Genomic DNA, 12,451 nt, shown 5'->3' on the forward strand with positions numbered 1-12,451 from the left:
AGGTGGTGCTTTGTGTTAATTTCTTGTACTGCAGCGCTGAAAACAATTCGGTTCTGTCGTCATTATACTTTAACGTTTTCACTGGTACAGCTCTCAGCAGCATAGAAGGGTGTTCACTTTGAATGTCCGTCGTGCTCAGCTGATGGAGATAAATGCACAGTTCACGGTACGGAATGAGGTCGGGTAATTTCATACCCGTGATGATGGTTGTAGGCTTTATTTCATGTGGCTGCAATCTGAGTATTCTGGCCAATGGCCGGCTGAGACTTAAGGTGTTTAATCCGTTGTTGATTAACACGACCATACTGTTTGAATAATTTATTTTGAGTTCGCCTCCCAAAGGTTTGAATGCTTCATCGCTCAGATAGCATACACTGTAGTAACTGTTGGTTGTGTGGTTGTGGATGCCACTGATGAACTGCTTCTTGTTGCTGTCATTGGTGTTGGTCCATCATGGGAGGTAGGTGATATTGCAGAGGTCTTCTTCAAGTTGGCCAGACATGTCATCGAGCGCGCGCAGGAGTTAAACGGCATCAGCGCTAGTTATTCCTGGAAGTGTAATGTACATATTAAAAGTATATATGTCCATTATATAATAATTTTAAATGTAGAAAGCAAGAGTGTTATATTCTGAAAATGATAATGTAACGCTTCCGATGTTACTCACTTGAAGATCATAGTCGATGCAGCTGGGTTGCATTTCAGAGCACCACTCATCAACTTCATCAATGTATAACTTTTTTAGTGGCATTTTAGAAGGTGGTATGATGAAGACGTATTAAAAAATCATGGGTTTTCGGTAGTGAATGTTAAAATGGTGCATGATTGGTTTAATAACCCGATGCAGTTCTGGCAGAATCAATTCTATTTTGCAGTGTGGTGCATGACAACAAGGTGTGGCTTGATGTTGATTGACACTCATGAAGATGAACTGAGTCAGTCTGGGTTTTATTTCCACATGTATTACCAGATCAGACGTATGCCCTTCGAATGTTCATGGACGTTGATCATGCCATGTGCAGGTAACTGGTGAACAGGATGGCGATGAACCGACACTCTGTCAGTGTTACACCCCTTGCCCGGAGCAAAAACACTGTGAACTGATCTTTGTCGCACTAGGCCCACATCGATGACGTCAAACCTCTGACCGTTGCCAAATCAAGAGGAACTGAATGACCTGGATGCATCATATTTATCTATTCATAATTAAATAGGTCTATCTATTCATAGTTAAATACATGCTGGATATAGGCTTTCCACCATACTAGTGGTCAAAACCCAGAAATTGACTGATGGAGTTACCTCCCCAGTGGAATGGGAAGGGAGTATGACACTATGCCGGTGTAGATCTGGTTGACCCTATGGTCTTTGTCAACTCGGCTCTGAGCCAGAACTCATGTCTTACACACAGCTTATTGATCTCATAAGCATTTTCTGAATTTTGTTGGTAGTGAAATAGTGCCCCAAATTTTGTTTGGCTTTGGCGCCAACTGCCTGTGCCATCAGTCTATCCTGCTTATCATCATTACTTTTATCGTCGGCCACCAATTTTTTGAGCAGTTTGATGCACTCCATTGTATAATGTAACAAATTATTTTTTATTCTAATATCCAATACAGATGAAACATAGCAAGATGAAAGTTAACTTACACACTATGAAAATTTCAAAAAATGACATTTAATATAAAAATGTAAACATATGTTTCGCTGAGATGAATGCACTCGAGTGACCAGGAAGTTGTGAGGCGAGCAAAACGTGGTACACAGCGGAAAGAAATAAAGGTCTGATAAAGCTTTATTTTGTATAACCCCCAAGAGACCGGGGCTGGTGTAGTACCATGCAGGGTCGAGTTGGTATTGTATCAAACATTGTTTTTGGAAGGTTTCAAACACCTCGGTCAACAGAGCACATCTCTTCTGAAGTTTGGGTTGTGATAATTGCCCAAAGTTTGGCAGCCTGGTTTTTCCCTCACAGTCTAGGCGTGGTCATACTCATCCTGAGATATAGTGGGGTCGGTTAAGCTACTGTAAAAGCAATCAATGCGAGTAAGTCGGGCGGGTGTCACCGAGCTTGGACCAATCATTCATGTGGGTAAATGCCCTTTTGAGACCAAGTCGCCACGTAGGTTTATGTTCGGTGATGGCAAAGGTGCCACTTGTCTTGACCAAACTATTGAGCAACGCCAGGAGAAACTGAGGGCTGTTGATAAACTTTGCGATTGAGCAAGAATGAGATGTATTTCTCCATGTTAGGAATGCCTTTGATCTCGCCGCCAACCTTCGAGATGGCCTGCATGATCAAGTGAGCATCGTACCCTCAGGGGTGGGGACTTTTTGAGGTTAGATTCTCCGTTTCAGGTTACACATGTTATGAGCAGAACATTGGAGCAGGCTCTGACAACACTTCACGGATGGCTTTCTCTTCGCGTTTCTCGCGAGGAGCTGAGAAATGTTTTTGCTGCATCAGGACATCGAACAACCACATACCCAAACTCTCGTTGTTCCTGGGATTTGTACTTGAAACTTTGGTCAGGGGACGGAACAATGGTGTCCATGGATTGGATGAGTGGCTTTGAAGTCGTCGTAGATGACGTAAGGCACGGGCATTTGATGTTGGTAATGGATGAAGGCCAAGATGTTTTTGCGTCGATTCAGATGGCCATCTCTCCACACACCTCAGTAATCCTCACAGTGCACTGCACTTCCAGGAGGTAGGCTCGTGTGAAACCATGCAAGCACCCTTCACAGAAATGTTTCTTTTCTTTATGCATCGATTGGTCTTACAATAGTTGGCTCAAACTTGTGATCCACGCATAGTGATACTGGTCACCATTTTTGATCAGAAATGAATTGATTCTGAACTCATCATCAGATCTGATTCAGTGCACGATTCAGTCATATTGCCTTCATGACTGGAGACGTTGATGGTTAAACGGTTTTGTTTTTCCATCTTCGTTATTTGAGAGATGGGTATGGGTGCGTCTAACCCATCCAAGTTCAGCCCATCTTCAGCGGGATAGCTCAAAGGTCTTTTTGCAAATTTAGAATCTGGTGATCCTTGTTGTTTTTAATTTTCATGATGGTGTTTTTGTTCTTATGATAGGGAAGCAAGTCTAGGTATGATCCTCCTTTTAATGGTACATAGTTCGCTATGTCTAGGTAGATGGTATCAGTTTTATTCACCACCCATCTGGAACCTCTTTGGATTCTTGGATGTGTGGCAATGAGTTATTGAGGGTCGAAGGGATCAAGCCGAATGGAATGATGATTTCCTGCTTGCCTCGCAAATAAGTCGTGATGGACTCCGTGCTGCTGTGCGTCTGTGGTTTGTCAAGCGTCATTTTTTGCTTCAGTTGGTATTTGATACATTTCAAATCGTTCAATTCTTTGTGAAGTTTTCTGATGATTAAGGGTTTGAGTTTATCGATATTGATATTGGAATCAACCTCTATTTTCCAACCTCTCAGATACTTACCCACTGCGTGTTTAGTAGGGACGAATCTCAAACTGACCGGCTCGGTGTCTTCCAGCGAGGTGGTGAGTTCAGCTTTCCTCATACGAGAACCCCCTGTTCTTCAGCTTGAACTTTGAGCTCTTTGACAATGGAAGGTTTGTCATAGTCAATGTTCAGTTAGGTGAACAGTTAGGGTGTCCTCGTGTGAGAATAACCAATCCACATTTTTTGGCCATCGCTTTGAGTTCTCTGACGGTCGTCATGATGCTATATCATTGTGTGAAAAATGTAATGATAAAGTAAATAAATAATTACATTCATATGCAAAAGTCAAATGCCTATCAGGTTGTAAACCATATGCAACATCAAATGCCTATCAGGTTGTAAACCATATGCAAAGTCAAATGCCTATCAGGTTGTATACCATATGCGAAGTGAGATGTCTAACAGGTTGTATACCATATAGTGAAATGTTTAAAAGGTTTTATTAGATCTATATTTTATTTGTAGATAATCTGCAGCAAGTCCTGCTTGGTTTTGAGTTTGTTCTCCATCGTTTGCTCGAGCAGTTTGTTGCACTCCATCTTATAATACAGCAAACTGTTTTTATCCCACACAAGCTTCCCGCGAAGCACTGTGTTAGGTGACACGCCCTAAAAATTCGGAGTGTGGGAGCTTTACTATTTTGTATTTAAGTTTGCTTGATTTTGCTTGAATGTTGCTTGAATGTAACTTAAGTTTGTGCGAATGGTGCTTAAGCTAATGAATGTTATAGGCTATGAGTTGGTCCATTTTCAAGAGTTTGGTAGGTTTTGTTTCAGCAAGCTGTTTTTTCATGCGGTTGTGTTCTTGTTTGCTCAGAATCACATCCTTTTCTCTTAAGCATTCCTTGATTGAATCCCAGTCCTTGCAGTGAAACAGGGCTACCCATCACGTCTGCTCCCTGAGGTCTTTGAGCACCAAGTATTTTTTGTGTCAGCACCCAAACACTGTGCTTCATGTGCTGGCCCAAGGAGGCATGTCTCGTTCTTTCACCATGTCCTTGTTGGCACTGCAGTTGTCTAGGGCAAACAGTGTTGACTCCCCTTTCAATTTGTCGTGATAAGCAGCCAACCAGTCCTGCAGATGCGTTCCAGATGCGTTCCAGGATCCACCCTGTGCATGTCCATCACTCAGGCTCTCTCCGTGTGCATCTTTGTTCACCTGCAATGTCGGGCAGAGAATGATCATGTGATCGAATGCGTCCCAACAGTATCCTTCCAGTAGGTCCAGCATGAAAGCCACATCCCGTCTACATAATATACCTTATATCAGCATATACAGTAAACAAAATAATGTGGGTCTGTGAATGAAATGTTTGACTTTAAAGTGAATGTTTCTATAATTGATGGTTTACTTTTCAGGCACTCTACCACCGTGTGATGCAAGGTAATGATACTTTACTTTTTTCTGGTATTGTGGATTTTGTCAAGTGATGGAAACTCTGTTATCACATATGTCTGTCTGTATTTTGAAAGTGTTTTAGATTGATCTGTCTTTAACAAAATAATATAAGTTGTTAAAGGTAGACTGATCTTTGTCAAAAGTGGCAGTGCTACTGTTTTTATCCACCACAACAACGGAGTTTGTCTGAAGCATATTTCCTAAACTATACATGATAGTTTGACCGAACTTTGTACACATGTCAAGCATGATCCCTAGATGTGCCTTTTAGGAATTAGACCCAGATATGAATTTTATAGTTGGTGGTTTCCATGGAAACATGACTATGGCTGTGGCTTTGAGGATGTGATGAAACATGACTCTGGCTGTGGGTTTAAAGATGTCAACTTGACAGGAGCAGATCTTCCAAACTTTAGCTTTTTTAAACTTAGTACACATGTTGGCCATGATCCCTAGATGTGCTGTTAGGGCTTACATGAGTGTATGGATTTTTTGGGTTTTTTTGTTTCCACAACAAGTTTGGCTTTTGACTTAAATTGGTGGTTGTGCTCTTTTCTGGAGCAGAACTTTAAAACCATTCACTTTTTCTTTACTAAACTTGGCACATAGATAGGTCTGGTGAGTTACTGTTGCCTTTTGGTATGTTTGGATTTCTGAATGAAAGATTTTTGCATTTCCATGGCAACAAGTTTGACCTTGACTGAATTTGATGGTAGTGTTCTTTTCCAGAGCAGAACTGTAAATCCTTACAATACTCTCCTTCCACTCTGCCATATGCACACCAAAACACTGACATACTGTAATCATAATTAGTAGACATATTCATGAAGAGTATTTTGAGGTTGCGGGAGATATTGATGGCTTTGTCTTGTTGTCTAGGGATTAAATATATATTGTGATATATATACTATATGTAGTAAATCAGTTTCACACAAGTCTAAAAAGATGATGTATGCAAGTAGATGTTGACAGTGAAAAGCAGAATCCACTTTAACACAGTAGGACATTATTCATGATAATGTAATATAGATCAAATGTTATGGATAACAACTTTTTGAGTTATTTTGCACAGCGTCAGTAAATATTAGAGGATCAGTGCCTGAGATCAACAGGGATCAAGGGGTTTACCTCCCTAGCGCCTGGCGCATCACCAAGAAATCATAGACTCTCAAACCACTCTGCTATGTGAACATAGCTTGTCCTTCTGGTAAAAAACATACCCTATCGTTGTACTCCTTTCTTTCATCTCACCTTATTGTTTGTATATATGGTACTTAGTTATATCTCCAGTTTCCCATGTGCTTGTATATACATATTTACATAGCTGATTTCCTGTACATCAAAATAAATACACTATACTGTTCTCTATTTCGTTTTTCCATCTGATGAAGGGCAAGAGCTAGCCCACAAACGGGAAAAATATATCAAGAAGTTCATATCCATAAGATTTGACCTGTATTACCACACCAACTTCTAAATGCCTTTGAAGAATCTCTTGTCCATGTGTAGATGTAGAACAGTATGTGGAGTTTGACAGTGAGGTGTGTTTTGTGTTCACAGAAAAGTGGATGCCATTCAGCAGGAAATCTGCTATTGAGCCATTCAGCAGGAAATCTGCTATTGAACCAGAAAGCTCAGATGAGGAAGATGACGATTATGAGAGCTGGGATGCTGAATTACGAAACAATCTGAAGACAGCTTCTTCGTAGGTTGATTTACCCTTCATACTGCTGCAGTGCATCACAATTCTCTGTGCAGAGTTGCCTCCTTTAGATCTACCCATGCTTGCCATAAAAGGTGACTAATGGGATCGGGTGATCAGACTTGGTTCACTGATGTCATCGGTTCCCAATTGTGCAGATTGATGCTAATGCTGTTGATCACTGGATAGTCTGATCCAGACTCTGTTATTTACAGACTGCCACCATATAGCTGGAATATTGCTGAGTGCTGCGTAAAACTAAACTCACTCACTCACTCACTTGGTATCTCATTCCCAAACTTTCTGTGTCCCATTCCCAAACCACTCTGTATCCCACTCCTAAACCCTTTGTATATCACTCCCAAAACCTCTGTATCCCACTCCTAAACCCTTTGTATCTCACTCCCAAACCCTCTGTATCCCACTCCTAAACCCTTTGTATCCCAAACTGAGACCTCTGTATCCCATTCCCACAACCTCTGTATCCCAAACCCAAACCCTCTGTATCCCATCCCGACAACCTCTGTATCCCAAACCCAAACCCTTTGTATCCCATACCCACAACCTCTGTATCCCAAACCCAAACCACTCTGTATCCCACTCCTAAACACTTTGTATCTCACTCTCAAACCCTCTGTATCCCATTCCCACAACCTCAGTATTCCAAACCCAAACCCAACCCCTCTGTATCCCATTCCCACACCCTCTGTATCCCACTCCTAAACCCTTTGTATCTCACTCCCAAACCCTCTGTATCCCACTCCGAAACCCTTTGTATCTCACTCCCAAACCACTCTGTATCCCACTCCTAAATCCTTTGTATCTCACTCCCAAACCCTCTGTATCCCACTCCTAAACCATTTGTATCTCACTCCCAAACCCTCTGTATCCCACACCCACACCCTCTGTATCCCACTCCTAAACCCTTTGTATCTCACTTCCAAACCACTCTGTATCCCAATCCTAAACCCTTTGTATCTCACTCCCAAACCCTCTGTATCCCACACCCCCACCCTCTGTATCCCACTCCTAAACCCTTTGTATCTCACTCCCAAACCACTCTGTATCCCACTCCTAAACCCTTTGTATCTCACTCCCAAACCCTCTGTATCCCATTCCCACAACATTTGTATCCCAAACCCAAACCCTCTGTATCCCATTCCAACACCCTCTGTATCCCAAACCCTCTGTATCCCACACCCAAACCACTCTGTATCCCACTCCTAAACCCTTTGTATCTCACTCCCAAACCCTCTGTATCCCACACCCACACCCTCTGTATCCCACACCCACACCCTCTGTATCCCACTCTCAAACCCTCTGTATCCCAAACCCAAACCCTCTGTATCCCACACCCACACCCTCTGTATCCCACACCCACTGTATCCCACACCCAAACCACATGTCATTGTATCCCAGTTGCATAGATTGATGATGATTGTGTGAATCGTGCAGTTCACATGTGATAATTTATAGACTGCTCCCGTATAGCTAGAATAGTGTGTCCTAACATCATGTACTAACGCTGGTTTCTTTCACCAGAACTTGTGTTGGAGATATTCTTGCAACTGGAGAAGCATACACAGATGGTGATAAGGATTCTTCCATGGAACATATTGCTGATGGTAGGTGTTTCAGGATTGCAGTTCTAGCACTAACTAACTTCTTGAAGATTGTCTTGAATAAACATGTGAAACATTAACTACACACAATATCTCAAAAGCTGCCATTTCATATGTTGCGAAGGAACAAGTATATTAGGTTATAAAATGTTCAATTTAGTTTCATGAACTCACTTAGCAGGACATGAATATAAATGAACTTACTTGACATCAAGACTTGCACAATGTACACAGTAGCAGGTTACTGCTGTGTGTGTGATGCCTGGTGCAATGTCAGTGCCTGGTGCAGTATCAGTGCTTTCTTCAACATTAACCTCATGGCCATCAATTGACCTGTGAGGAGGTGTGTGTCCATCAGTGAGGTATGGTATGACCAGCAATTATTGAGAATTTAAAGACTGTAAATTTCTTATTGTTTTCCTTCACATATTAAATGTAAAGATTAGCAGAACATAACACCAGATTCAGAGACAGGTGAACAGTTAGTATTTTGTCAAGTCCCCATGGGCAGCAATGCAGGCTTCAATGGTCGATGCTGTCCCCATATCGGACCACCTCTACTTTCATTTCATTTGTCAGATTTTTCATATTGATACTTTGCTTCATACGTTTTCTACTGGATTTAGGTCAGGACTGTGGCTTGGCCAATATAATAATGTCATCCTTTGGGTCCAAAACTAGGCCTGTGAATGCTTTGATCTATGTTTTGGATCATAATCCTGCTGGAAACTCCAAAAATTTCCATAGAACACATGAGGAGATGGAAGTAAAAGTCCTTCGAGAATATCTGTGTATCGCTCACTGTTCATATTCCCTTCGAATAAAAAGATATGCCACCCCACATGTTACATTTCTGACTGCACTTTGGTAACTGAAACATGAGTGTTTCAATTTGTTTGGTCCAGAAATTTCAGCGTATTAGGAAACAGCCATACAGAAATTTCATCTGAGAAAACCACATTGTCCCAGTTAAAATTTTAATGCTGTAAGCACTAGTTCAACCTTCACTCCTTTAGTTCCGGTTTCATGATCGGTGGTGGAATTCCTTGACTTTCGAGCCAAACCGCTGCATGCAGCTCAATTCCAATGTTCTCCTTGTAGACAGCCACAGTTCAGTCTATCCACGTCAGCTGGAGCTGAAGTTGACCATGCTTCCTAACTTGTCAGTTATTTCTTCTAGTTCCCTTGCTTAGTTGCGCTGCACTACGTAATGCTACACTTAAAACCTGACCTGAAAAGCTTTAACATTTAATAACAAAACACCTTTACTGTATCATAACTAAATTAAAATATATACTTGACAGGCATGATGTAATAAAGAAGAACTAAACACTTGCTTGTGAATAAATCAAACATGTCTGAAAAATGGAAAATTGTCACTTGTACCAAAACACCTTACATTTAGTTTACAGACTCAAGGAGGCACAACTTGTGTTCTGGTCTTACCAAAACACCTTACGTTTAGTTTACAGACTCAAGGAGGCACAACTTGTGTACTGGTCTTACCAAAACAGAGTTCTTTGTTTTGACTTCAACACATCGAATGAAAGGTTCTAATAACGCGTCCTAAAGGTCAACAAGAAACATGGAGATTGCTCATCCATCAAGTACACAATATCTCTGACCGAGATATGAACTCCAGGTTTTGTCCATGTTTGTTTTGCTTGCAGACTTGGAAAGTATTCCCTTGTCCAGCATCTCCAAAATTGGTCCCGCAAGAAACTGAACATGCTTCCATTACTTTCTGTACTGTTAAATCCTGTACAGTGAATTCCCCTGGGGGAAATTACTGACTTGCATGTAACAGCAACATGTGATTTGGTGATAAAGCCTCCAAATCTTTGGGACTGTCTGAAACAACTGTTATGGACCTACTATTCACAATACCCTCAATCTCACGGAACATCCTATTGAGCCCTTCATCTCTGAGTCCTTGGTGTTCATACAACAGTGAATTAAGAACTTTCTGCACTGTTCAAATTTGGTGCTCTAACACGCCTTCCCTGTGTGAGGCAATGGAGGATTAAAAATCCACTGAACATCCTTTTGTAGCATGAAGTCCTCAGTCTGAGACTTATTCTATAAGCTGATAGCATCTTTGAGTTCTCTTTACGCTTCTTTGAAATTTGAGCCATTCTCAGATCTCAACAATGTTGGTTTACCTCTTCATGCCATAAACCGGCTCAGCAGGGGCTCAAAATTTCCATTGCCCGACACCTGGCACAATTCACTTTTCATATTGAGCAATCAAATAATGGTAACTTATTTGTCCGTGGGCTACTAGGAAATATCGACTTATGGGTTTAAACTGCAAAAAGTAACTTGGGTTTCATTTCATATCTCCTCCAAATGTAGCTATTAAATTTCACAATGATAATAAAGTAGGGTTATCTTTCTTTGCTATTTATCACTTAAGAATTGACTGTGTGTTTCTTTCGTTGCATTGAGGTATGAAACTAAAAACAGATGTGCAAACATCCGTGGATTCTTACAAAAGTTTGCACATCTGTTTTTAGTTTAATACCTCAATGCAACGAAAGAAATGATATAGGCTTTCAACGATACTTCTTTAAACATAATCAAATTCATCGAAAGAGGTATCTTTGTTACCGCCGATTAACAATTTCGGTGTATAAATTCGGTAATAGCGTGACATGACTCAGGTGACTCATTTACGTAAAATGACACGCCTACCAAACCATTAGCCAATCAGCATAGAGCACCCCCAAACTGCTGTCAATCAACCAAGCTAACATCAGGTGGCAAATCAGAAAGGAACAACACAATGTGACATGTTCCGGTAACAGCAAAGTTTCAAGTTCAAACATTTGAATTATTACCAGCAAACTGCGAGACAGTTTGAAAAGTGAGAATTGGAAATGAAGCCCGATGACATGAAGTTGGTGGAACTGAGATTGTTAGTGGCAGCAGTATTTGCGCAAGTGGAAAGAGGCTGTGATGTGACTAGGATTGCGATGCCATTAACTGATGTTCCATCGTGCGCATGCTCTTGTCGAGGCGTTACAACGTCATTAACGCTCACGGATAATTTTGAGTTGTTTCTTTATGTTAACCACAATGTATCACTTTATCCAAAGTTCATTAGGGTACCTGAGTGCAAGGGAATTCCCTTGTCGTGTAAAGGTATTACCCGACATTCTTCAGGTCCGAAAGTAGTCCGGTTCGTTGGGCGTGGCTTAGCTTTTTAGATTCATTGGGAAATGAAATCAAAAGAAATGTTCCCAGTTAACCAATCAGATTGCCAAAATTTTAATGAACACAATAAAAATTTAATTATTTCTTTATAAATAGTCAACTAAACATTAACATGAAATACCATTTTGATCCATTCTTTCATAGTTACGTCATTATGATTCTGTCATAAAATCATGGCAAGTGGAAAATAAGTCAGGACATTCTTGGAGAGGCAAGTGGCTTTTGAAAACATTTTTGAACCCCTGCTCAAACCATTGATAAAGGAATCGGTATCCATGCTTTCTTATTCCTCAATATGAACAAGCATCTGTAGTGCTTTTCTTGACTCTGTCCTGGCTTGAAATAAAATGGTCCAAAACAATCGACCCCTACATGACTGAAAGGTGATATGTTCAGAGTCACCCTGTCTGATAGAAGGTCGAGCCATCTTTTCACAACTGTGATACATGTCTCCTACATGTGATGCACTTTGTAAGCACTTTTTTCACAGACTGTCTTTTGCTGATTATCCAGTACTTCTCACGGATGACAGATAGTACATGTTCCTTACCCAAATGTCCAAGCTCTTCATATGTCGAACATCCTGTCAGAGACGCAGTCTGATGTTCCTTCAGCAGAATTATGTGGTGTTTCTCAGATTCAGAGATTGGAGCATTCATCAATCGTCCTTCAACGCAGAACATGCCATATGGATTGAGGAAAGGGTCCAAAGCTTGAATAGAACTGGAACCTTTCATTGGCTTTCCTTTGGGAAGAGAGACAATTTCCTAGTGATGCACATACCTAATCACCCTTTTACCTGCCTGTTGAATTTCTTTCACTGTTAGTGGTTCCTTTGAGGTAGTGACATATTTACCTACCTTTGCTCTCATTTGTAAACATTCTTTCAGTCTCATGATCCATGCAACAGTTTTTTTGTAACTTATGCCATGAAGGTTACCTTTTGAGTAATCTGTGCAACTGTCATTGTTTCATTGGACCCTACTTCACTGTTGCCATTTTCAGCTCTAAACT

At 40.9% G+C, this 12,451-nt stretch overlaps 1 protein-coding gene across 1 annotated transcript in view; it reads left to right on the forward strand.

The window, feature by feature from the left end:
* Positions 1–12,451, forward strand: part of LOC137286358 (protein mono-ADP-ribosyltransferase PARP4-like) — a 59,058-nt gene that overhangs the window by 36,546 nt on the left and 10,061 nt on the right. The window contains exons 28-30 of the mRNA XM_067818168.1: positions 4,858–4,882; positions 6,458–6,602; positions 8,142–8,224. Coding sequence (XP_067674269.1) covers positions 4,858–4,882; positions 6,458–6,602; positions 8,142–8,224 — 253 coding nt within the window. The remainder of the gene's footprint in view (positions 1–4,857; positions 4,883–6,457; positions 6,603–8,141; positions 8,225–12,451) is intronic.

Source organism: Haliotis asinina, chromosome 6 (assembly GCF_037392515.1).
Source record: "Haliotis asinina isolate JCU_RB_2024 chromosome 6, JCU_Hal_asi_v2, whole genome shotgun sequence".
Taxonomy (NCBI): domain Eukaryota; kingdom Metazoa; phylum Mollusca; class Gastropoda; order Lepetellida; family Haliotidae; genus Haliotis; species Haliotis asinina.